We start from the raw sequence: 27623 nt of genomic DNA on the forward strand, positions 1-27623 counted from the left end.
TTAACAGCCAAAAAACCGCGATACAATTTAAAAATAGCCAGAGGATCTGAATAGACATTTCTCCAATGAGGATATACAAATGGCCAATAAACATATAAAATGAAACTCAACATCACTATTCAAATTAAAACCATACCTGTCAGAATAATCAACAAACAATAAGTATTGGCAAGAATGTGGAAAAAAGGAAACCCTCATGCATTGTTAATGGGATTGCAAACTGATGCAGCCACTATGGAACACAGAATGAAAGTTTTTCAAAAAATAAAAAACAGAACTACCTTATGATCCAGCAATTTCACTTCTGAGTATTTAGCCTAAGAAATCCAAAACACTAATATGAAAAGATATGCACACCCCTATGGTCACTGCAGCATGTATTTACAATAGCCAAGATACAGAAGCAATCAAAGTTTCCATTGATAGACAAATGATAAAAAAAGATGTGATACATATATGCAATAAAATATTACTTGGCCATAAAAAAAGAATAAAATCTTACCATTTGCAACAACCATGGATAGACCTAGAGGATATTATGCTAAGTGAAATAAGTTAAAGAAAGACAAATGCCGTATGACATGTAGAATCTAAAAAACAAACGAACAAACAAAACAGAAACAGACTCATAGATACAGAGAACAGATTGGTGCCAGATTTGGGGCAGGAGGACGAGCTGGATGAAAAATGAGAAAGAATTGAGAAGTACAAACAGGTAGTTACAAAATAGTCATGGGATGTAAAGTACAGCACAGGGAATATAGTCAATAATACTGTAGTAACTATATATGATGTCTGCTGAGTACTAGACATATCAGGGAGATCACTTCTTAAGTTATATAAATGTCTAAACACTATAATGTACACCTGAAACCAATATAATATTGAATATCAACTATAATTGAGAAATAAATTAAAGAATTTAAAAATTAAAATCAGTTTACTTTCAAACTTTGGGGGAAAAGGTGGACATTAAAAAATGAATTTACCACCCTGGCTGGGTAGCTCAGTTAGTTGGTGCATTGTCCCATAGACTGAAAGGCTGCAGTTTCAATCCCAGGTTAGGGTACATTCCTAGGTTGTGGGTTCAATTCCTGGTCAGGGCATGTCTGGGAGGCAACTGATCGATGTTTCTCTCACATCAATATGTCTCTCCTCTGTCTTTCTCCTTCCCTCCTTCCCTTCCTCTCTCTCTCTCTAAAATCAATAAACATATCCTCAGATGAGGATTTTTTTTGAAGTGAATTTACTCCAATGTATCACACCAGAAGTTTTCATAGATAGATTTCAAAATTCACAAAGATCTACTTTTCAAAGCACTGTTATTTATAAAATAATCTAAAAGTATATTTCAGAAATAAGTTCATACTCTGAGAGTAACTATTAGATTATTTTATAAATAACAGTGCTTTGAGAAGTAGATCTTTGTGAATTTTGAAATCTATCTATGAAAACTTCTGGTGTGATACATTAGAGTAAATTCACTTCAAAAAAAATTTTCATGGACAAAACCAAGGGGGAGGGTGGAAGCAAGGGAGGCAGGTGGGTGGGTAGGGAGTGGTGGGGGGAAAATGCAGACAACTGTAATTGAACAACAATAAAATAATTTTTTAAAGAAAAGTTCATACTTCTTTCATCATCATCAAGACAGATCCTTTTCCTATTAACTATTTTGTTCATTTTTTTCGTTTCTCCTTTTGCCTTCCTTTTAGATGATACTGTGTCAGGGGACAGTATTCCACCAATTACAAATCCTCCTGAAATTTAACAACAAAAAAGAAAAAATATCAAATCTGGGAAACTGAAAACTTTAATACAGAGCTCTTTTAGATTATTATAGCAATTTCCTTACAAAGTACAAAGAACATTATCATTACTACATTCTAGAGCTAATACTTCAAATAACATAAATGCCAACCCATTTCCCTAATGTGTTCACTATCCTAAATCTAGAAGCACTGATTAAATGATTAAATGACTTCTGTTGCTTGAAAGCAACTGTCATCAGTGAAGGTTTATAACAAACAAAAGGCCAGCAATGAAATCTTTATAACAATCCGAATGTGAATTTCAGTCCTTTGACTTTGATACATCCATCCAAGAGAAAAAATAACTTCAAGATAGCACTGACCACACTTTCCTGCCCACCCTCTAACATTTCTGTAGAAATACATATTCTGATTTAATGATTAATTTTATGCAATTAGAAACCTTGTTACATAGTATAGAAATAATAACACTCTATAAAGCCACAAACACCTTAAATTGCCACCAAAAAGAAATCCACATCTCGGCAGTAATTAGAGACATCTGAATTTCAATCTACTCTTGTCACATTTTGATGAGATGATGATTAAATGAGATAATGTATGTAAATATGTAGAACAGTGCTTAGCGCATAATATATATAAATAAACTGTAGCAATCCTCATGATTATTTTTTGTCAGACATTAAAATGTAAATTTTACCCGATTCCCTTTCTTGGTAATCTACTCGCTCCCCTCGCCAGTATTCCAAAGGTTTCAATCGTGTTCTCTTGGTCCTGCGCACATTTGGTGTGTTGGAGGGTAATACTGTAAAAAGATATTATACAAAAATGTAAACGTATAAATGTTCAGTTGAATGATACTTTGCAGTGGAAAGATCAACATTACCTTCTAGAACACTGATGATACTTCTAGACAAAACACTACAACAAAATTTTAAGACATATGAGCTAATAATTAAAGTAATGCCAGTGAAATACTAGGCTTCTAGATTAGCAAAGATTTAAAACTTAATAATACACAGGGTTAATGATATTAAAGGTACACAGGAACTCATATATTATAGGTAAAAATGTAAAGTAATTGAAGACAATTTGACAATACCTATAATTATAATATTCTTTGACTCAAATTTCATTTCTAGAAAATTAGTTTGTAATAATATTCACAAAAATGGGCAAAGCTGTAATTAAAGAACATGTATGGTAATACTGTTTATAACAGAAATAGAAAATAAATATTAAATTGAAAGACATCTAAATGCTCCATAATAGGAAATGCACACATCAGGATAGTCATTTGTGCTTGTGTCTGTGTGCACAACACATGTATCTACTCACTTTATTTGAACAGTGCAAAGCTCTCTAAACTCAGCATAGTTGGCTATGTAACCAAATTCTTATGTTATTTGTTTTTGTTTGCTAGAATTCTAAAAATGGTTTATCAAAATCTCCCAGTCTAACTGTATTGTTAAATAAAAATCTCCTTGTTTTTTCTTAGTTATTACTTTATATATTTTAGTTGCTAGATTGTTTGGTAAACAAAAGTTTATGATTCTTCTACCTTCTTCATAAATTATTCATGTTACCATTGAATGTCTTTCCTTACCCTGTTCAGCACTTTTATTTTAACCTTAAATTCCACTTTGCCTAATATTAAAATTGTACTATTTTTGTTTACATTAGCCTACCTAATTCTTAGACAACCTTTTATTTTAAAACTTGTCTTAAGTGTTTCTTATAAACATATAGGTCAATTTGTATTACTTAACCAAATGGAAAGTCTCTATCTTATTAGAGGAATTCAATCTATTCATAGTTAGTATAAGAAGCTTCCTTTTATTCCTTCCATCTTACTTTATATTTACAAGTTATATTAGTGATTCTTCTAATTTTTATTGATTTGATCAAATGACCATTTCTTTTCTCCCCTCTCCTTCTTGGTCACTTCAGAGATGTGCTGTGCTTTTTCTCTTTAATATTAGTTAACATCCATTCTCGATACTCAAAAATTAAACTTATTTTTTATGATTATATAAAAAATTATTTTCCTTACCAAGACAGGTTATCCTCTCTTTTTTTCTCATTTGGTAAAATGAAACTTTTAGACTTCAATAGGCCCCTCTATTCCACCAGGGATATGTTCCGAGACCCACAGTGGATGCCTGAAACTGCGAATAGTACCAAACACTATATATATGCTATGTTTTTTCCTATACATACATACCTTTCCACTTAAAGGAAGCCCTTTATGGCTTCTCTTTGGCATATCCAAATTGCTAGCAGCATTGCTCTTGCACTTTGGGGCCATTAGTAGTAAAATAAGGGTAACTTGGACATAAGCACTGCAAAGCCACAATAATAGATCTGATAACCCAGACAGCTACCAAGTAAATCACCCAGGTAAGGTATACAGTGTGGATACCCTGAACCAAGGGATGATTTACATCTCGGATGGGATGAAGCAGGACTATGGGAGATTTCATCACACCACTCAGAATGGCAGGCAATTTAAAACTTAGGAGCTGTTTATTTCTGAAAATTTCTATGTAATATTTTCAGAACATGGTTGACCATAGATAACTGAAACTGTGAATAAGAATGGACTACCATACTTTTATTACCCCTTTTCTGCCCCTATTTTCCTCCCTACCATACCAACTTTTAAGATGGTGTGGATTTCAAAGTATTAGTACAAAAAACCCTACTTAACACTTGTAAATCCCAAATTGAATTAGTATTAAGTAGTAGACACACCACAAGGTAATCCGCATTGAATCCCGTCCCCTAGGATGCTCTTTTCAACAACAGCATATGGCAAACATGATGGGAAGTCACTCCTTTGATTACATTATGATTATATACATGACAATGTATGATATACATATAAGGCACTATCTAGCAGAGGGAGAAAGAAATTCTTCCTTGGTGACTTTGAAGAAGCTGCCTACTGTGAGGGGGCCTACAAAAAGTGCCATCTGTCAAGGAACTGCAGATGGCTTCTAGAAGCTGAAAATAGTGGCCCACAGCTGACAAACAACAAGAAAACAGATACCTTAGTCCTATAATTTCAAGACCTAAATTGTGCCAACAAGCACATGAGCATAGAAAAGGACTCCACCTCAAACAAGACTACAGCCCAGGCTGACACTTCTGACTGCAGTCTGTGAAAAGCTGGACAGAGGACCCAGCTAATATGTGCCTGGGCTCCTAGTCCACAGGAATCACGGGAAAATAAACACATGTTTTCTAAGCCATTGAATTTGTTATAATTTAGTACACAGCAATAGAAAATAAATACACATTATTTAAATTTAACCACATATATTTCAAGATTCATTCCTCAGTACCGTTCCCTCTCTTCAGACTCAATTGTGACTTACATTAGAATACCCAACATGGATATTTTACATGAAGGAGAGTAAACTAAATCTTGTATTATCTGGAAAACAATTATCAGAAAGAAAGGTATCTTAGGTAGGTATAAAATTAAACAGATTGTAATACATTTCTGAAAGCAGACTACAGATGTTACTTGATTCTTCCAGTATTACATGGATGGGCAGTGCTTAGTCATTTAACTTTTTTCTTTCTGCATGGAAATTTCCCTCTATCCTTACAATTTAGGAATTTTATTCACTTTATATGTAGAAGTATCTTTTTAATAATTCTGTCTGCCAGTTGGTAAACTCATTCAAACTGCAGATTCAAGCTTATATTTAACCCAGGAAGTTGTCTTTAAGTGTTTTCTTTCTTCTAGAGATCCTATTATTTGCATGTTTTGTCTGCTGTCTCCATGTTATTCATTGGATATCTTTTTCCTCATGGATTATATTTCTATTCTCAGGAATTTCTTCCATGTCAACACCAACTACTAACTGAGCTCTTATCAGTGACTATCTTCACTTTCAGTTAATTTGCTGACTTTTTAAACTGAAAAATTATGATATTTAGTACCAAGAAGCCTTCTACACTATAATTGAACCTCTGAATGTGCTCACAATTCTTTTGTTCACTGTTATCCATCTACTATAAAAGTCCCAGCTCACCAGAAGTTGTCTACTATTATCTCTAGAATTATCCTAGAGATAATTCTTAAAGATAATGCTGGAGAGCCCCTGCCCAGGAACATTTTTTCTTTTGTTTACCTATTTCTGACTCTAGTCAGCATTCCACTCCAAGACAAGCATTAAGCAAGGTATAGCAATCTCTCTTCAGAGGGGCTTGCAAAATACTAACTGAGATGTGAGTTTGTGGTTGAAGCAATTAGAGAAAGCCCCACTGGTTCTCTCCAGGCACAAGTGCAGGAGCAATCACAGCCTCAAGTACAAGCAGAAACATAAAAAGCCACTCCAATTCCACAAAGGTGGGAGGTTCCATGAACTCTGACTGGCAAATATCTCTTTGTGGTGGAACCACACAGTTTCAATCCTCACATAGATCTCTATAGGTGCCCCAGTCCCCAGGCTAGTATTACTTTGCTACCTTATCTACTGCTTTAGTTAGGAGTGAACTGGATAAAAAATGGGAGGAGAAGTTGTCAGGGATGCCATCTACCTAGCAGCTATATTTTATAGAATTCTACATCCTAGGTTCTTAGCCTAGGCAGGATCATTTCTTATTATGACAGAAAGAGTGAAAGAGCTATAGGATTTACATATTGACAATAAAGAAACTCAGTGGCCTGTGATGATTGAGTGTGAAATTCATGAAAACTAAATACATAGTTTTAATTTATCTGCCAATTAATCCAAATAATACTTCCCCCTGCTTGAAAAGATTAAGTTATATTTAGAAACAGAGGTTTTATTATATGAAAACATTAAAAGACAGAACTAATCTTACCTAGTTTGTGATGTATTTTGTTCTCTTGTGTTACTTTAGATCTTTTTACTCTTGAGTTATCTGCAAAATGCAAAAGATAAAAATTTTACCTGACTACATTTCATTACTCCTTCAGCTTTTCACTGCTAAGGACTAAGACTAATGAAAGTGTATCATTTCTCTAGATTTTGATATATATCTAATGAACAAAAGACTTAAAAATAAAAAACATGTTTTCTATTCCTTGTGGACTTGAGTGAAATAAGTCACTGGGTAGATAAAAAAATGGGGCATAATAATTAACAATATGTTAATAATGTAATCTCTGATCTTTAAAGTTCTAAAATAGTACAACTATACTGAATCTAGTAGTGTGCCAATTATGTCAGGGACTCTCAATGTTGGTGTGGTAAAGAGCATCTAAACATAGCTGCCATCAATTCTTTCTCTTCCCATACACAAATATTCTTTATCAAGAGATGGAGTCTAATCCCCTTCTTGAATTTTTGCTGGCTGTAGTGACTTGCTTGACTAGCAATGCAGCAGAAATAATGTTCTGGGACTTCAAAGGCTAAATCCTAAAAAGGTATACAGGTTCCACCTGAGCATCTTGATCTTTACCCTGGGGGCAGACAGCCACCACAGATGAAGACTCACTGCCCCAAGATTGACACGCTATGAGAAAACCCATGCTAGCCACATGGAAAAGTCATGTGGAGGAAAAGAGATGCTTGGACGGCCCCGAACAGTTCCAGCCACCCAGGTTGGGTACCAAATATGTAAGTGAAGAAGTCACCTTAGACTTTCTGCCCAGTGAGCTTTCAAATTACTCCAGCCCCAGAAGCTTGCATCTAACTACAATGATATGTATAGTCCAAGTGAGAACTGCCCAGCTAAGCCAAGTCAACCCACCAAAACATGAGAGATAAAAAACAATTGTTGTATTAAGCCACCAAGTTTTGGAGGGTTATACGGCAATATATAAATGGGAGAGTTAATGTCCTTGAATTGGCTAAAATTTTTTATATAATTTTGCATGTAATATGCATTTCCTGAAAAGTAGATCATAGCTTTCATTATATTCTCAAATGAGTCCATGAGAGCAAAAGATTCTTAAAAATTACTGAATTAAATACTTTATAAAACTGCTGGTTTGGAAGAGACTTTATTGATCATAAAATAATTTCTCTGTCCAGAATAGCCAAATTTATAGATATCAAAAACAGATCAGGCCCTGGCTGGCGTAGCTCAGTGGATTGAGCACAGGCTGCGAACCAAAGTGTCGCAGGTTTGATTCCCAGTCAGGGCACATGCCTAGGTGGCAGGCCACAGCCCCCAGCACATTGATGTTTCTCTCTCTCTCTCTCTCTCTCTCTCTCTTTCTCCCTCCCGTCCCTCTCTAAAAATAAATAAATAAATTCTTTAAAAAAAAAACAGATTAGTGAATGTCTGGGGGAGGGAGGGAGGCAGGAATGTTCCTGCTAAAAAGTATAAAATTTCTTTTGGTGGGTAATGATAATGTTCTTTTTAAATTTGAGAGTACATAATTCAATAGTTAACCATGTAGTATATAAAGTATATCTCAATAAAGCTGTTACCAAAAAAAAATTCAATTTCTCATGCAATCCCCTCTAGAACAAGGAGAAGACTAGTCTCTGCTTGAAAATTTTCCCACAGCAGTGGGTTTTGGAGGCAGTTGGTAGAATCAAAGAAGAAACAAAGCAAGTAAGTAAATATACTGAGGATAATAAGAGCCAGGTTTCTTACTACCTGTGAAAGGGTTTATAAAAGTGGACTGCGATCAGATGTACTGATATGAAATCATGATTTCTAAATATAAATATAGAAATAGCTTTAGATGCTTGTGTATATACAATGTAGACATATGGGTGTGAAACTATTCTGTATCTCAGTCCACTAAAAGGACCTAGAAGCAATGATATCCCAATAACAATGAGCACACCAAGCACCCAAATATGGACTTCTACATGCCATCCGCTACTAAAAAGAAGCTGGTTCCTTAGGAGAAATAACTTATTCCAGAGTTAAGACAGGGTCCTTAAAACATCCTATGCCAAAAAAAATAAGACAATATTCAAAACATGATAGAAACAGGACAAAAGGACATAAGAACCAGTTTAAAAGATACTTAATGACCAAATATGGCATAATTTGAGTATCAGAATAAATGATGAAGGTTATAACCTATCTGAATAAAATAGGAACCCAGTAGTGGTCCATAATAATGTAACTATATAATGAATAAATAAATGGGGAAGAAGTTAAAAAACCTATTTTTATGGGTTTAACTAATTAATAAACTAATTAACTAATTAATTTAACTAATTAACTAATTAATAAACTATTAACTAATTAATATAACTAATTAATAAAGGAATTATAGAAATAAAAAATAATTTGGTATCATTAATGGATAATTCAAGCAGGAGTCTTAACAGATACCAAGATTGGTGGGAAGGCTTGGAAAGGAACAAGTTATTAAAATAGTATCAGGACATTGCACTACGAAACACTTATCAATTATGAAAGACAAAAACTGTGTCTTTAGGTAGAGAAATATGGCAATAACTTGAACAGATGACCAAGACTAACATCACTAGTAGGAGACAGGTCAACACTATGAGCCTCCTAACATGATGTACAAAAAACACACCATCACTTATGCAGATATTTCTACAGAATGCATGGATAGCATCTCATCATGAGGAAATACCAGATAGACCCAGGTTGAAGGTCATGCTAAAGAATGAAAAGCCTGTACTTTCTCAAACAATGTAAAGGTCAGGAAAGTTAGAAAAAACTTAAGAAACTATTCCTTATTGAAGGAAACTGAAGGGACAGGAGAGCAAAATACAGTCCACGATCCTAGACTAGATCCTGAACTGGAGAGAAAAAGAAACACTGAAAGAGCTGCTGGTAGAATATGCATGGAGTCACTGAAGGACTCAGTCATTGAAGGACACAGTAAGTCCTAACTTAATGTCATCAGCAAGGCCTTAGAAACTGTGACTTTAAGTGAAATAACATATAAGGAAACAAATTTTACCCCAAGCCAATTAATATAAATAAGAGTTAAATTCCTATGGCATATTTCTGATCAGAAAAGTCAAATCCCCAAACTTCTAAATTAACATCCAAAACACTTCTAATATTAAACATTGATAAACGTGAGCTATACCTATTCAAAATAGAGAAAATAGTATAAAGAATCTGATATACCCATCACCAATACATGACTAATTTTGCTTCATTTATATACCATTATCAACCTAACATTTTTAAATACTGGAGTAGATATCTAAGTGCCAATTACTTCATTATATCATACTTCAAAGAAAGTCTCATTCTCTGTCTTGTTTCCTTCCTTCTCTCACCTAGATATAAGGTCTCACAAATCTCTAAACATATAGTAAGGCTCTTAAAGAGTAAGTATTCAATACACATTTGCCATTGGTGTTAATTTAAATAAAACATAGCCCACCTAATTCCACATGCATGATCCTGTAAAAATCAAGACAGTAAAAAATATACAATAACTTACCTGAACTTTCCTGAACTTCCTCATCACCTATAGCTGAATTATTCTTTCCAGACATTAAGTAATTCTTGCGCCTGGAAGGTCCACTTAAGAAAAAAAAAGAAAAAAAAGAAAACCATAAAATTGGTGCTTTTATAATACATATATCTAATTATCTATTGGGTTGGCCAGAAAGTTCATTTGGTTTTTTCCCATAACATGGCTCTATTAGTGTTTAGTTGTCTTTGACTCATCTGAAACAATTTTGTACATGTATTGTGATAACTGTCATATCAGCGTGCATTTAAAAAAAAACATCAAAATTGGTGAATTTTTGTGTAGCCCTTTTAATATTGAAGATAGAAGAAATATACACAATATTTTCAGTACACTATGCTTTATTATTTCAATAAAGGTAAAAATGCAACTAAAACACAAAAAAGGACTTGTGCAGTATATGGAGAAGGGGCTGTGACTGAAAGAATGTGTTAAAAGTGGTTTACAAAGTTTCGTGCTAAAGATTTCTCGTTAGATGATGCTCCACAGAGTGTAGACCAGTTGAAGTTGATAGTGATCAAATCGAGACATCAATTGAGAACAGTCAACATTATACCACATGGGAGACAGCCGACATACTCAAAATATCCAAATCAATAACGTTATTGGTGAAAATGAAAAATGTGTCTTTTAATTTACAAAAAACCCGAAATGGATGTTTTGGCCCACTCAATACCTTAAAGGTCATTTCCCCCTAAAACTGCCAATGGTTTCTTATTTATAAAACCAACAGTGATGCTACAGATCATCAAGAATATACTTACTGGCTGCATAAAACAAAGAATCCACAATTTAATTCTGTAATTGACTGTCGAACATGATACTGAATTTTATAGCATTTTAAACTAACTCATGGGTCAGAGTTACAAATTTAAGTCATATCAAATAACATTGTTCAATAAAAATCAAATTATAAGAAATAAAATTATATGTAAATCAGCTAAAAAAAAAAAACTACCACCAAAAAATGGAATTTAACAGTCCAGAAATTGTTAAGAGATTATTTAGCTTATCTCAGCCTAGGTCCCTTTCTTCCTATTATAAACATATTAAAGGCCTAGTAGACATGACCCACCAAATAATAAAGAAATCTTAGCCATTCCTTAAGTCTGAGAATCTGCTATAATTTACCATTCCTTCATTTATAAAAGGGGTATAGGACTTCAAATATTGTAACAGTAGGTTAATCTGGTTTGCTCATTGAGTGTGCTTGCTTTAAAAATACAGAGCAAAGTAAGTTTATAGTTGTGAGTATGCAAATATAGTTTATTTTTGTTATTATGTATTAATTATTTTCCATACAAACAACTATAAACCTACTTTTGTCCCACGCTGTATATCCACATATTCTTAGATATTCCCCCTTTCAAGAGGCAGGGCCTAATTGCCCTCTTCTTGAATGTGGTCTAAACTTAGTGCTTTGTTTCAAATAGAATAAAGTGGAGATGACAGTGTACAACTTTGGAGACATTAAAAGGGACTATGACCTCCACTGCAGTCACACTTTCTTTTAGAGCACTTGCTTTGTGAGGAAGAAGCTGCCATATTGAACAGCTATACAGAGAGGACCAAATTACAAGAAACTGGGGCCTTTACCTAATAGCCAGGTAAGGGTATCACTTGTAAGTAAATCCACCATTTCCAATCAAGTCTTCAGAGGACACAGATATCTTGAAAGTAACACCTCAAGATAATCCCTAAGTCAGAACTAGCCAGCTAAGCTTCTCCCAGGTTTCTGACCCACAAAAACTATGAAACAATAAATGTTTGCAAGCCATTATTAAGCTTTGAGGTAATTTGTTACATAGCAATGAGTAACTAACATAGTGAATAAATCCTATGATCCTTAGAGCACATGCATACCTTCCTTCCAAAACTAAAGTCTCAGGCTCTCTAGAATCAGGGTCAGACTCTACTGGTGTCTTGCAAGGATGCCCACTGCTCTGAGACTTTAGATGAACATTTTGTGCAGTCATAATACCATCCTCATCTTTTGAGCTTCCTGTAACTCTATAAAAATGACAAGTTTGTAATTATTTACATTTTTTCATATAATATTTCTTCCAGAAAAAAAAACAGGTATTTTTTTTAAATGAGAATTCATTAAAAGCACCTAACAAGTCCTTAGCACATGATACGAGCACTCAAAATATGTTAACTATTATCATCTTAGGAGGAGAAGCATTATGATGTATTCCTAATTGTGAAAATCAAATTTTCAGGAGTTCTGGCCAAGATGGAGGCGTAGGTAAAAGTACTTCACTTCCTCGCACAACCAAAGAAGGATAACAACCAATTTAAAAACAATAAACAACCAGAAGCACCAAAAAATCAAACTGCATGGAACTCCAACAACCAAGGAGTTCAAGAAACATGCTTCCAGACCAGCTGGAGGGACAGAGATGGACAGCCTAGTGGAGAAGACATGCAGCAAGGCAGTGGACTCCACAGATGAGGCAGGCCTGGCTGAACAGGAAACTAAAGACTCAAAACCTCTAGCTGTAAAATACTGTGGGGGTTGCAATGGTGGGAGAAACTCCTAGTGTCACAGGAGAGTCCGTTGGACAGTGGGAGTGGAGCAAGAGAGCACTATTGTTCCCTCTCAGATCCCTCCCCCACAGATAGCGCCACAATGCAGCAAAGAAGGTTGCCCCACCTCAGAAAATAACTAAGGCTCCACCACTTTACAACATAACAGGTGCACTGAGACAAAGAAATGTGGTCCTACTGAAAGAAAAGATCAAAACTCTGGAAAAAGAGCTAAGCAATGAGGAGCTAGACAACCTAACTGATGCAGAGTTAAAAACACTGGTAATCAGGATGCTCACAGAATTTACTGAGCTGTCACAAAATGAAGGAAGAAATGAAGGCTACACAAAATTAAATAAAGCAAAATACACAGGGAACCAACTGTAAAGGGAAGGAATCTGGGACTCAAATCAACGATTTGAGGAAGAAATAAACATCCAACTAGAACAGAATGAAGAAACAAGAATTTAAAAAAAAACAAGGAGAGGCTTAGGAACCTCTGGGACAACTTTAAGCTCTCCAACATCCAAATCATAGGGGTGTCAGAAGGAGAAGAACAAGAACAAGAAATTGAAAACTTATTTAAAAAAAATAATGGAAAACATCCCCAATCTGGTAAAGGAAATAGACTTCCAGGAAGCCCAGAGAGTCCCAAAGAAGTTGGACCCAAAGAGGAACACACCAAGGCATATCATCATTGTTACCCAAGATTAAAGATACAGAGAATCCTGAAAGCGGCAAGGGAAAAGGAGAGAGTTACCTACAAAGGAGTTCCCATAAGACTGTCAGCTGATTTCTCAAAAGAGACCTTGAAGGCAAGAAGGAGCTGGAAAGAAGTACTCAAAGTCATGAAAGGCAAGGACCTACATCCAAGATTACTCTCTCCAGCAAAGCTATCATTTAGAATGGAAGGGCAGATAAAGTGCTTCTCAGATGGGCAGATAAAATGCCTCTCTATAAATGATCAACTATAGACAAAACAACAAAAATAACTATACTCTAAACATAACAGACATTACCCAGGATGATCAAGATGTTTCTTCTTATCCATGCCTGCCTCATCGCATTCCAAAAACTCATTCTGGGAAGAACCAGAAGTTTCATCATGGTCAATAATTCCTCTAGAAACTTTTGCATTTAAAATCTTCTGTGCTCTTGAGTGTCCTGAATTAGCTCTCTTTTGCCCTTTAAATGGAACAGGTTTTTTCCCAATATTCTTAGATGATTCATTTGTTTTTTCAGCAGGTTTTTGCCCACTGTTGTTATACACTGACAATTCATTTCTTACTGAAGAATTGCTATAAACAAGACCTGAAAAAATTAATGATAACTTAAAGTTAGCATAACATTTATCCAGATGATATGGCTTACTGAAGTACTAATATTACTTATATTTACATATAAACACACACACATACCCCAATCTCACAGACATTTGTTTTCAAATTAAATTCATAAACCAGGCAATTCTTCCATTTTTTGATTCATGCAAAAAACTCTTTAAATTTATCACAAGCTTCCAAAACTACCCTCTCTGGCTGTGCCTACTACTCTTCTAGCCACCCTTAAGATCCTGGTATTCCCCAAGGTTCCAGCTTCATCTTCTCACTCTCTGTACTTTCTTTGAGGGACCTATGTGCCCATAACTTCAATTACTATATACATGCTGATATCTTTACCTATCTGTCTCCCCAAGTCTCCCCTTCTGGTTTTAGTTCCTATATTAATGAAAAGTACAACCATCTACCCTAAATCAGAAATCCTAGTCACCCAAGACTCCTGCCGCTATTCACAATCAATCCCTAAACACTCTCAGTTCTTTCTTAATGCCTCTCAAATCAGCCTCACTCAAGCTCTCCTGCCTGTCAATAGCAGGGACTCTTATCATTTCTTATCTGGATTATTAAAACAGCCTCTTAACTAGTCTCCCTTTCTCTAGCCTTACTTTACTATCCTTTAGTCCATTCCTCACAGTGCTTCAAGACATCCTTGGAAAACACAAGTTAGAATATTATAACCCTGCTTAAAATCTTTTAGTGGTTATCTATAGCTTAAGGATTAAGTCCAAATATTTTCCATACTAACTTTTTTCTACATCCAGAGTACTTATTTCATTAACCACAATTTTCAACACTCCCCTCCAAACAAACAAAAAGCCAGCAATGCTGAACTTTTTTGCATGGTTTTTAAAGGGTGGTTCCTAAACCAGCAGGATCAGCACTACCTGAGAATTTGTTTGAAATGCAAATTCTTAGGCCTCCCCTTAAAGTACTAAATCAGAAATTCTCAGAGTAGGGCCCATAATTTGTGTTTTAACAATCTCTCCAGATAATTCTGATAAAATAATTTTTAAAAGGTCAAGCTCTCAGCTTCCAACCTCTGTACATGTTTGAAACATTCCATCCTTCTTCCTCACCTCATCCAATCACTTCAGTGACTCTTAATTTATCCTTCTGGAAGCTTTCCCTAATTTCCAAGCCTAAATTAGGTAAATTCTTTCTCAACAATCTGATAATGTACTTATCTCTCCAGCAGACTGACAATTCCTTGAAACCAAAATTGGTCTTTTACCTATCTTTACATTCCCAATGCCTAACACTATTGTCAAGACTGGTAAAAATAAGAGTAGTCTAAAGTGAAAAAAAATTATTTTTCCTCCAATTTTATTGAATTATAATTAATATATAACATTGTTTAAGTTTAAGGTGCACAACATAACAATTTGTGAAATGATTACCAGAGAGTAGACCTTAGAAGTATCAATGTAAGGTAAAAAAATTGTTAACTAAAGTGGAAAATTTAACAAGATGCCCACTCTCAGTCACACAAATACCTGCTCCGATTCATTCTACCCTGAAACCAAGTGTCTCCTTAAATTTCCCATTCTAAGTTTCTCACTTGCCTCACCCTAGTCCTCGCACTGCCTAACACCATTCCTGCCTCACAGTGGGCACTCAATGTTTCTTGACAGGCAGCAAGGCCACATGTACACTACAGGCAGCCTGGTTGCTTGATTAGTGAAATAATCAAGGAACCAAGCGTCAAGACACCTCGGTTCTATTGTTTTCCACTTCTAGCACAAAAGTCTATGACCTTAAGGGTAAGTCATACTGCTTTTTCTGGACTTAAGACTTAGTTCCCTCTTCAATCAGATGAAGAAGTTTGAACTATATGATCTATTCCTCTACTCTTTTGATACCTGCTTAATCAGAAACCCAACATCTGTTTCAGGACAGTTATATAAGTCTTTGTTGGTAAGTTTCAGAGTTCTAGAGCACTTACGCAAGCTCTGTAAGATTTTTATCTACCCACATATGCACACACTCAGATTTATCATAGTACAGTTTCAGGCAACCTGAAGCAGAAAGGTGAATTCTCCAAAGCAGTAACAGTGGTAGTTAACATTTTAATACTAACTATATGCCATTTAATCCTTATAACAACTTAATGAGGTATAAGTACTGTCAATCATAGGTTTCAGAGTGAGTGAGAAACTGAACAAGTAATCTACCCAAAGTGGAAGAATCATAATTTGAACTAGGATAACTTCAAAATCCAAGGAAGGCTGCAGCAGAATATTTTTTGCTGCCATTAATCAAGGGTCCTGATGATTTAAAAATTCATAGCAACAAGGCCTCACAGAAGTAATGCCATATTTATACTAGTTTCTCCCTTATTGATCTAAATGCCCCACCATCAAGTTTCTGCATATGTAAATGTTACCTTGTCATGTACCAAACTTTATATGATAACATTCTTTAAAATAAAGTTTTTTTCCAAAACAAAAAATGTTTTATAACGTACAGAAAAAAGATGGCATAGCAGGCATAAGAATCTTATTCTTAGGAAGGCCTGCCTGCAAAGTAAGCTCTTGGCTGACATGTTGGAACTTGAATTTCAGAAGAGTTCCCATCATTTCCTCATTGATTTGTATTGTTTAGTGTCCCTAAAATGCTTGTTCAAAACATACGGTTTATGCAAAATACTTGCTTTCCTTCAGGAAGCCTAGAATTCTAGGACTCGCTAGGCAAAAGGTGCCTAGGTGACCACCCCCCAGGAAATCTTGGGTACTCAATCTCTAATTCCCTTTCCAATCTCTAATTAACAGCATTTCACACATCTGTCATAACTCACTGCTGGAGGAAATGTCTCCCGTACATGGGTATATCCTCTGAGAAAGGATTCTTGGAAGTTCAAACTGGATTTCCTTCTGACTTTGCCTAAGCACTTCTCTGCTGATTTTGCTTTGTATCCTTCCCCATAAGGAATCCTCAAAATTCCATTATTACCTTTTCCACTTCACTTTTACCTGACGTTCTTGCTTACCATTTCACTGAGAAAACAAATAAGGTCAGAAGAGTACATCTTCCCACCATCAACTATACCAACCTACTTTCATTTGTCCACATATACTCTGCCTATCCTCTTTTACGTGATATTCTGTCCTTGTTCCTGTCTAAGAATAACCCTGAGTGTGCACTAGATCACATCTCTACCTTGCCTACTTGAAGACTGTGATGCTGTATTTATCCTCTACTTTTCTACAAGATCATTATAAATAAGTAGATAAGTTGGTATCACTCACATATATATATAAAAGAAACTTCCCTTGACTCCACAGCTACTGTTTATTACCCTTTATCTAATTGTCTCTCCTTCCTTAACCTCCTACTCTCTCTTGAATCCCACGCCAATCAGGTTTTTGATCTCATCATTCCACAAAAACCCATTTAATCAAGGTGACCAACAACCTCCATGTTGCCAAAACCACTCTGTCAATTCTTAACTCTCATCTAATGCAAGCTATGAGCAGTATTTAAAACAGTCCATCACTCAAACCTTTAATGATTCCATTACTTCACTTCCATAACCCTAAATTCTCCTTTTCCTTTAATCTCATTAATTGCCTCTTTTCAGTCTCATTTGATAGATCTTCCTTCCCCTTCCTGACTCCTAACACTGAAATCTCCCAGTACTCAATCCTTGGCTTTCTTTCTTTGCTAGATATAATATATTATCAGGTGATTTCAAGCAACCTCAAAGTTGTAAGTATCATCTATATATTAATAACTTCCTAATTATATATCATCTAGATCCTTCCCCTTAACTTAGACTCATTTAGCAAGCTATCTCCTCAATATATCTACTTTGATATATAATTAATATATTACAACCTGAAATTTTTATATCCTTCCCAAATCTGCTTCTCTCACACCTTTCCTCATCTCTATACATAATAGAGTTCCATTCTTCTACTAGTTCAGAACAAAAACAACAACAAAATAACAACAAAAAATAAAACTGAATCATTGTAGATTCTTCCTTCTAACTCTAATCCTTCATATTTCCTATAAGTTACTTTCAAAAGATACGAATCCAACCACTTTTCATTTCTTCCTTCCTACAATCTAACTAATGTCCACACTTCCACTTTTGCACAGTCCTAGTTTCTTCTCTACATAGCAATAATAATAATAATTTTAAAAGAGGAGTCAGTCACTTCACTTTACTGCTTAAAATCTCCCAGTAGCTTCCAATACACTTCATCTAAACTTTATCATAGTCTGCCCCACTGACTCCATCTCCCCTAGCTCAGTCTTCTTTGCTCAAGAAGGCATATTCTTCTTGGCCTTCTTTACATTGTTCAAACATGCCAAGCATGCCCCATCAGCAACTATACAAATACTGTTCCCTTGGTCTGGAATGCTTCATCTTAAATTATTTTCATGGTTCCCTCTTTTACTTTTTTTCAAGTATGTGATCTGCAAGATTATAATGAACTCTTATCACTACCATTTAGGAAAGAGTATTCTGGTCTATCCTCTTATCCACCCCCATGCTGACCATCTATTTCCCATCTCTATTCTTGATCTGCTTTATTTCTCTTGATTACCCTATCAGTGGATGAATTACTATCTATATTATTGATTTTCCCAATACTAGAATGTAAGACCACAGAAAGCAAGAATTTTTTTGCTTTTTGCTTTGTTTGTCCATAGCTGTACCCTATATCTAGAATACTATACATGTAAAATAAAGCTTCAATGAATATCTTTATGATTAACTGATTTAATATTTCCATTAATGAACTTTGTCAATAGATTTTCTCTGACCCTGACCAGTGTAGCTTAGTTGATTGGCCATCCTCCCACAAAGCAAAAGGTTTCTGGTTCAATTCCCAGTCAGAGTACATGCCTGAGTTGCTGGTTCAGTCCCTAGACAGGACTCATTTGAGAACCAACCAATCAATATTTCTCTCTCACATCAACATTTTTCTCCCTATCTTTCTCTCTCACTTCCCCTCTCTCTAAAAATAAATAAATAAAATCTTTAAAAATATATTTTCTCTGGAGAATCAGAGTATATACAACTCAACATAAAACCTCATACAGAATAATTTGAGGGGAGCTCCCTATGAACATAATTTAAATAAAAAATACTTACTCTGCTCTGATTTTACCATCCACCAACTAGATGGACGCCTGGAAATTCTATGACTTCTTGTGACAGTCAAAGTCACTTCTTCAGGTATAAGATTGTTCTTCTTTGACCCACTTGAAAAATCCTTCTTTTCACATTCCCTATTTTTTCTCCGATTTGCTGTATGAGAAACATTTGCGTGACTTTTCTTACTTTCTAAATTAAAGAAAACCATAAAAACAATTAATAATCTATTGAACCAAACTGTTTTCAGAACAGAACAGATTTTTTTTTTGTTTAAAAATTTTCAATTTTAGAAACTTCTCAAATTTATCCTGTGGGCTTCTTTTCATTTTGCCATAGGCTCTCTAACTTTCTGTCAGTTAAATGCAAACTTTTCACACTGCTTGATAACTAACATATACTCCTGAAACAAAAAAATAAGTATATTCAGAAAAGGAAAAATACAAGATATGGTTCCTTCCCACTGCTTACCAATGTCCTACCTAAAAAAAAGTAACTACTGCTTTTCCATTTTGAAATAATTCATGATTTCTATCAATTAATTTTTTGAAAGAGAAGATTTAAAATGAATTTTCAATAAATATATCTTTCATATACTAAAGGACTATGAACAGAATTTAAAAAGATAAAACAAAATGAAAAGAAATAATATGGCAAGCTATAGAGACAAATGAAAACATTTCACATCAATAGTAATTTCATTTTACTATAAAGGCAACTGAGTAAAAAAAATCTAACAGAAGGAACAAATAAATTCTAGCTTTATTTTTGTGACAACCAAGAAGACGGGGAAATCAGAGAAATACAGACTAATTTAATATAAATATTGCCCCTGATATAGGCAAACCACCAAAATGCATTTAAAAATAGAGAATTTCAGTTTTTTCAGAAGTAGGTTTAAAACATTAGATGTTAGTTGACAAAATGGATAGTTTTCTTGACCATCAAATTAATTACAAAACCAGCATTTATTAAGCAAATCAGACAAAGATTACTATAGAGCCCACAGAAGGAATTAAAATCTTATCAAGTAATAAAACACATAGAGTAAGTGAACTCCATAAAGGTATGTAAGACCAATAGAGCAGGCATTGCATATAACCACATAAGTAGTTATTACATGATATAGAATAAAAAGAAAAGAACTGCAGAGCATTATGCTAAGTGAAGTAAGCCAGGCGTTGAAAAAGAAATACCATATGATCTCACCTATAAGTGGAAACTAATCAACAAAACAAACAAGCAAGCAAAATATAACCAGAGACATTGAAATAAAGAACAAATCTGACAGTAACTAGAGGGGAGCATAGGGAGATAATGAGGGAAAGAAGGGAAACGGTTGTTAAGAAACATGTATAAAGGACCCATAGACAAAGCCAAAGGTGGGTAGGATTGAGGGTGGGAGTGAGTAGGGTAGGGGAAAATGGTGGTAGGAAAATGGAGACAAACTGTATTTGAACAACAATAAAAAATGATTAAAAATAAAAAATAAAGGGGATATATGGTAATGGAAAAATATAATAAAAATAAACTATTAAAAATAAAAAATGGGCAAAATTAAAAAAATAATAGGAGTTGAAATCTGAAAAATAGAAGACCAGTGTGATTTTCCTACCACTAAAAAGGAAAATTTGGAGAAATAAACAGAGATGATATCTAATACAAAGGGACATTTTTCTCAAGGATTGAATGTAAAGAAAGTGCAAAAAACCAAACTACTAAACTTGGGGAATATGGAAAGTCACAAAAATTCATAAGTGAAATGATGAAAAGTAATCAATAAAGACAGAAGAAAATCAAACTAGGAAATAGGAAGGTGAACTAGAATATTACAGTATCAGAAATTAGCTAGTATTCAGTTAGGCGAGAATGAAAACTGTGTCTTAGCCATCCTTTTTATGTACAGCATATAACAGTGCGTTTGGCACATAGTATCTCAATAAATAAGCCATTAAATAATGAATTCAGATTGAAGCCAGTGTTTCACTAGGCAAACGTTTCACTGGGCAATGAAATTGGCAGAAGTGTTATACAGCATGAGCTTTCTAAGGTACTCATCTAAATTTTTGATATTCAAGGTATGGTTACAAACCATCTATACCAGAATCACCTGGGAGACATTATTTAGAAATACAGAACTTTGGGTCCATCCCAGACCTACTAAATCAGTTTATTAATCAATATTTTAATAAGATCCACAAGGGAATTCAAATACACATCCAAGTTTAAAAGCACTATTCTAAGAGATTCAGTCATTCTCCCTGTTAAACTTAATTAGGGAGTAGAGAGATGGAGGAGAAAATGAGCCAAATTATGTCAAGGTCCCTTATGCAATATCACTCTGATTCTATTTTTATAAGTTATAGAATTTGACAGTTCTTTGAATTTTAGATAAAGACTATGACTCAACTTATAAAAGTAGTAAAAGAAAAATACTAGCCTACTACTGAACAACTCACAAAAAGTTTATGAAAAAGGAGAGAATCTACTTTACCGATATTGTGCATGATAATAGTATCAACCAGTACTCTGAAAGTGATGACAATGGGAGATACTGGAAGAGTCACCACATACAGTGAAAAAATTCAGCACTAAAGATCTTTCAGGGAGTGGAAGTAGACAATAATAAAGGGTTAATTTATGAAACACTAAGCAAAGATAACAGAACTATCAACATGATTTGCACTGATTTGTAGTTTAAGAAATTATCTGTACAACGGCAAGAATCCTCATTGATGAACCTCATTTTCCTGCACACGATTTCTCTACCCTCATCTTTCTTCTCCAACTCCTTTTTTTCTATTTCCCTCCTATTTTTCCCTTCCCTTATTCTTGTCAAAGTATCCTCAGAAACTGTTCTAACAAATGAAAGGTGCTTGTGATGACAGAAAATATTGCCGATGTTCATGAAACAACTTAAAAAGAAAAAAAGTCAGTATAAACAATGATTGAGGAGAAAAGAATCTGAGGGGAAAAGGCTATCATTAAAGACTTATTTGGATAAAACTTCAACTTCCAGTCAAAATGGCAGCACAGGCAGACATGGCTCACCTCTTTGCACAACCACATCAGAATTACAGCTAAAATATAGAACAATCACTCAGAACCATCACAAATCAAGGTGAATGGAAAAGTCTGACAACTATGAAATTAAAGAAACCACATCCATCCAGACTGGTAGGAGGGGCGTAGACGTAGAATAGGCTGGTCCCTCACCCACTTGTGATGGATAAAAATTCAGGAAAGATATCTCAGGAGCAGAGTCCCAGCCCTATACCAGATGCCTCAGCCCTGAGCTCCAGTGCTAAGAAGATAGGTCCCCACAACTTCTGGCTGCAAAAACCAGTGAGGATTGAGTCAATGGAAGAAATTGGTAAAGCTCTGAGTAGTCCCTCTTAAAGAACCCACACACAGGCTTATACGCACTCCCTCTGAGCTCCAGCACTAAGGTAGCAGCTTGAAAGGCACCAGTGGTATACAGGGAGAAACTGAAGTGTCTGGCATTAAGGAGAAGAGAGGACATTGTCCCCTTTCTAAACCATCCTCCCACAAGCCAGAAAGTTCCATCAACCTGGCTAACACTGTTTGACCTGCCTTCAAGATACCCAGAGACTCTACCCCACCCAACTTATAGGCCCACCCAAGCTGTTTTTCCATATGAATGATGGTTTTGGCTCATGCTTCACAACTTCCTAAATTGTCTTAAACAAGCAACAGCTGGCCTCAGTGAACCCCAGGCCTGGCACTAGCAGTAGCCAGCCTACATTCACAGCTTTGCCTGGGGCCTCCAAGCCCAACACAAATAACAGCCATCTCAGATTGCTTTGTAACTCAGGCAGGGTAGCTCCCAGAAAAACACAGATGAGAGCTGATCTTGGCCTGCATCACCAGGGAAACCCCAGGACCAGTGCACCTAATGGACAACTACAGATTACATCGGCGCACTACCACCCTGACCCTGCACAACTGATCCTCCACAGAGGGCAAAGGTTGGCAGTAAGTGGTCACAGTCAGTCCTTGCAGCTGACTGGCCTGGGTAAATCCCTCCCATTGACCTGCCAACAGCAATCAAGGCTACTACATTAGGCTACACTACCAAGACAGCGGAGTCAAAGCAGTCCACCTAATACAGAGAAACAAACACAGGGAGGCTGCCAAAATAAGGATACAAAGAAACGTGGTTCAGATAAAGGAACAGATCAAAACTCCAGAAAAAGAGCTACACAAAACAGAAATAAGCAACCTAGCAGATGTAGAGTTCAAAATACCGGTTATAAGGATCCCTAAGAAACTTAGGACCTCAACAACATAAAAAAGATCCAGTCAAAAATGAAGGATACGCTATTGAAATAAAGAACAATTTACAGGGAAATAACAGTAGAGTGGAATAAGCCAAGAATCAAATCAATGATTTGGAACATAAGGAAGCAAAAAACAACCAATCAGAACAACAAGAAAGAAAGAAGGATCCAAAAAAATGAGGACAGTATAAGCAGCCTCTGAGACAACTTCAAGAAGTTTAACATTCACATCATAGGGGTGCCAGAAGGAGAGGAGAAAGAGCAAAAAAACAGCAAATCTATTTGAAAAAATGAAGGAAAGCTTCCCTAATTTGGTGAAGGATATAGACACGCTAGTCCAGGAAGCACCAAGAGTCCCAAACAAGATGGATGCAAAGAGGCCTACTCCAAGACACATCATAATTAAAATGTGAAAGATTAAAGATAAAGAGAGAATCTTATAAGCAGCAAGAGGAAAAAAGTTAGTTACTAAAGGGGAGTTCCCATAAGACTGTCATCTGATTTCTCAAAAGAAACTCTGCAGGCTAGAAGGGATTGGCAAGAAATATTCCAAGTCACAAGAAGCAGGGACCTACAGCCAAGATTTCTCTCCCCAGCAAAGATATCATTTAGAATAGAAGGGCAGATAAAGTGCTTCCCAGACAAGAAAAATTTAAAGGAGTTCATCATCACCAAGCCCTTTATTATATGAAATGTTAAAGGGCCTTATTTAAGAAAAAGAAGATCAAAACTATGAACAATAAAATGGCAAAAAAATACATATGTACAAACAAATCTAAAAAAAAATAAGCAAACAAGAACAGAGACAGAATCATGGACACTCAGAGATTGTTTTGATGGTTGCCAGATGGGAGCGGGGCGTAGGGAAATGGGTGAAGAGGGTAGGGAATTAAGAAGTACCAACAGGTAGTTACAGAATAGTGATGTGGATGTAAAGTACAGTATAGTAAATGTAGTAGCCAAAGACCTTATGACCCATGGACATGAAAAATGGTGGTGGTGGGGGGGTGGATTGACTGAGGGACAGGGGAGTGCTGGGTGGAGAGTGGCAAAAGGGGGGAAATCAGGACAACTATAATAGCATAATCAATAAAGTGTAGTATTAAAAAAAGATGGATTTCAACAATGATCCAGAAAAAGAATATACAAAGTCAAAAACAAACCACTTAACAGTATCATTTCAGAAACTAGTTCAAGATCGAGAAAGACTGAAAAGTGAAAGACAAAGTATTTAGAAAACTAATAAACAAGAGCACATACAGAAATACAACTGATACATGAACAGTTGATAATGTGAAGAGAGTTAACTTAAAACTGAGGGGACATGTCGTACATAAGGGACTTGTGGCCTGACTGGTATGGCTCAGTTGTTTGCGGATCGTCCCACAACGGAAAGGTCATTGGTTCTATTCCCAGGACACATGCCTGGCTTGCAGATTCAGTCCGGGATGTGGCACTTACAAGAAGCAACTGATTGATGTTTCTTTCTCCCACCATGTTTCTCTCCCTCTCTCTCTCTTTCCTTTCCCCTCCCTCTAAAAGTAAATAAATATTTTTTAAAAGTGAAAAGAAGTGACTTGTAAGTGATAAATTTTTACTACTGTAGAATATTTTACATATTTACATGTTAAGAAGTAGGATTCTGAAAGTGAGTCATATTTTAATAAACATAGCAAAATTATTCATTCAATAGATAATACTTCTTTCACTGATGACTGTATATTCCAATGACCTATAGACATGATAGCTGCTCAGTTTAAGATCTGGGGGATATTTTGAAAATGGGAGAAATATAATTCTTTTTTCTCGTAGAACTGTCACTTTAGACTCTAGAAGAAAATACAGAAACTCATTAACTAATTATGTTTGATAAAATAAAGAGGGTGCCCTGTATGGTGTGGCTCAGTTGGGTAGAGCATCGTCCTGTAACCAAAAGGTTGCAGGTTCAGTTCCTACTCAGGGTACATGCCTAGATTGCAGGTTCCCTTGTCCAGGCACATGCAATCCCCAGTCAGAGCACATACAGGAGTTAGCCAATTGATACTTCTCTCTTGCATCAATGTCTCTCTCTCCCTTCCTCTTTCTCTAAAAGCAATTAAGAAAATGTCCTTGAGTGAGGATTAAAATAATAATTATAAAAATATATTAAGTAATAAAGTGTTGCTTGAAGTATGTACAGGAATATATCAGGGTGGGGTAATAATGGAGTGAAGTGATATTTAACCTGAGTACAAAGGAAGCAAGTACATTTAGAAAAAAATTTCTAGGCAAAAGGAACAACATATTAAAAGGCCCATAGTTGAGAAAGTGGTCTGTTAAGGGAACTGAAAGAAATTCATTATAGAGTAACCCAGGAGATGAATCTAAAGAGGTAAAGAGAAGCCAGTGTGTATAAACTGCTACAACAATCTGGAAATAAATTACTGGTAACTCTAGCTTGGCTAAGGGGATGAGCAGGAGGAGTGAAGTAACAGATGTGAAAACTACTTAGGAGGAAGTCAAAGACTTATGACTTCATATGGACTGCTAGGTAAAGGAAAGAGTTAAAGATAATCTGGTTTCTTTCTTGAGCTAGTAGACTTATTATGGTTCCATTTATGAAGACATAAAAACTAGAGAAGAAGCAAGTCTGGAGAAATTTAGTTTCCAATAATCAGTCTGAGAAGCCTGTGAGACATCAAAAGTGGAAAAGTCAACTGGTTCAATGCAAGTCATCAGTTTAAGCATTACCAATTTGTGAAGTGCCTTTTGAATTAAAGACAAATTATCTTCAGAATAAAAATATCTTTGAAATTAAATTATCTTCATATTATTTGTCTTTGAAAAGTAGCATGGTTGGCTGAATAATGGCCTCCCAAAGATATACTAATCCTAATCCAGAAAATCTGTGAAAATGCAACTTTACATGGCAACAGACTTTGCAAATATGACTAAGGTTATAAACCTTAAATTATCCAGGTTGACCCAATTTCATTACATGTGTCCTTAAAAGTAGTGGTCAGTGAAAGAGATAGGATAATGGAAAAAGAAGCAATTGAAATTTGAAATGTGAGAAGGCTAGCATTGCTGGTTTTGAAGATGCAAGAGGGAAGCCATGATTGAAGGAACATAGGTGACCTCAAGAGGCTAAAAAAGGCAGAGTCTCTCCCAGAACTATCCAAAAGTAATCAAGCCATGTCAACACCTTGGTTTTAGCCCAGTGAGATCAATTTCAAACTTCTGACCCACAGAATTTTAAAACAAAAAATGTGTGTTATTTTAAGCTACTAAGTATGCAGTAATTTGTTATGAAAGCAATAGAAAATTAATACATTGGTATGGTAATTAATCTTAATAATGTATCCCCCCTAACCAATCTAGATAAAAATTTAATATATATGAAAATTAATGTGCAAAACATAGAACATACTCAATAAATATTTAACATTAATAATTAAAGAAAGTATCCACCCAGTATACTTTCCTGATATGTTTCTTCCTAAGAAATTATGGATAAATCAAAAATTTGAAGTTCCAAATTTTGTGAATTCATATTCTACTTAAGGGACTAGTAAGAAACTTTCTTGTAATGTAACCATCCTCCTCAATTTAGTCAGATTGTTTATGTTGTATTTTCTTTAAATGGTCAGCTGCTAATTAGAAACTGAAAGAAGCATAAAACTGACAAGAATTCCAATAAACACATGGCACATATATAACATTTACAAAAGAGGCCCACAAAATAGAAGCAGTTGCTTTTTTCCATTTTAAGCAGAATTTTTCAAGTACACCTAGGCAAACACAGACAAAATTGAAATCTGACAACTATTATTTCTGGATATGAATCTGTGTTATAGAATATATAAAAAGAAAGCTGAAATAATGAGTAATTAAATAATAACTATGTGAAATTAGAATTTGTTTTTGTAAAAACTAGCTTAAATATTGTGCCTTAACATGATCTTTCTCCCCTCTAAATCAGCAATATAGTATAGACATCTAGAATGTTCAGGCACCTACACAGTTCTAGTCAAGAGAGTTTTCTGGTTGGCTAATAGTTTTTCCAATTTGAGCATCAAAAACATTTTCACTTATTTTAAGACTTCGTGATAGAGCTGAAAAAAATACGGGTTCTAGAATGAGACAGATCATGGGCCAGTATTTTTTAACCTCCTTTGAATGTTA

General features: G+C 35.2%; 1 protein-coding gene across 5 annotated transcripts in view; it reads right to left on the reverse strand.

The window, feature by feature from the left end:
- The window catches only part of CENPC (centromere protein C), a 66057-nt gene that overhangs the window by 15410 nt on the left and 23024 nt on the right, over nucleotides 1-27623 (reverse strand). Inside the window, exons 9-15 of one of the 5 annotated variants that reach the window (XM_045834657.1) lie at nucleotides 19159-19314; nucleotides 13734-14025; nucleotides 12049-12195; nucleotides 10153-10235; nucleotides 6612-6671; nucleotides 2470-2574; nucleotides 1629-1757 (exon numbers count right to left, since the gene is read on the reverse strand). In XM_045834657.1, the coding sequence (XP_045690613.1) occupies nucleotides 1629-1757; nucleotides 2470-2574; nucleotides 6612-6671; nucleotides 10153-10235; nucleotides 12049-12195; nucleotides 13734-14025; nucleotides 19159-19314 (972 nt within the window). Of the gene's footprint in view, nucleotides 1-1628; nucleotides 1758-2469; nucleotides 2575-6611; nucleotides 6672-10152; nucleotides 10236-12048; nucleotides 12196-13733; nucleotides 14026-19158; nucleotides 19351-27623 lie in introns of all 5 variants that reach the window. The other 4 variants (XM_045834656.1, XM_045834659.1, XM_045834658.1 and 1 more) reach the window with 4 other exon arrangements.

Source organism: Phyllostomus hastatus, unplaced genomic scaffold (assembly GCF_019186645.2).
Source record: "Phyllostomus hastatus isolate PE091 unplaced genomic scaffold, TTU_PhHast_1.1 phas_contig_196, whole genome shotgun sequence".
NCBI lineage: Eukaryota > Metazoa > Chordata > Mammalia > Chiroptera > Phyllostomidae > Phyllostomus > Phyllostomus hastatus.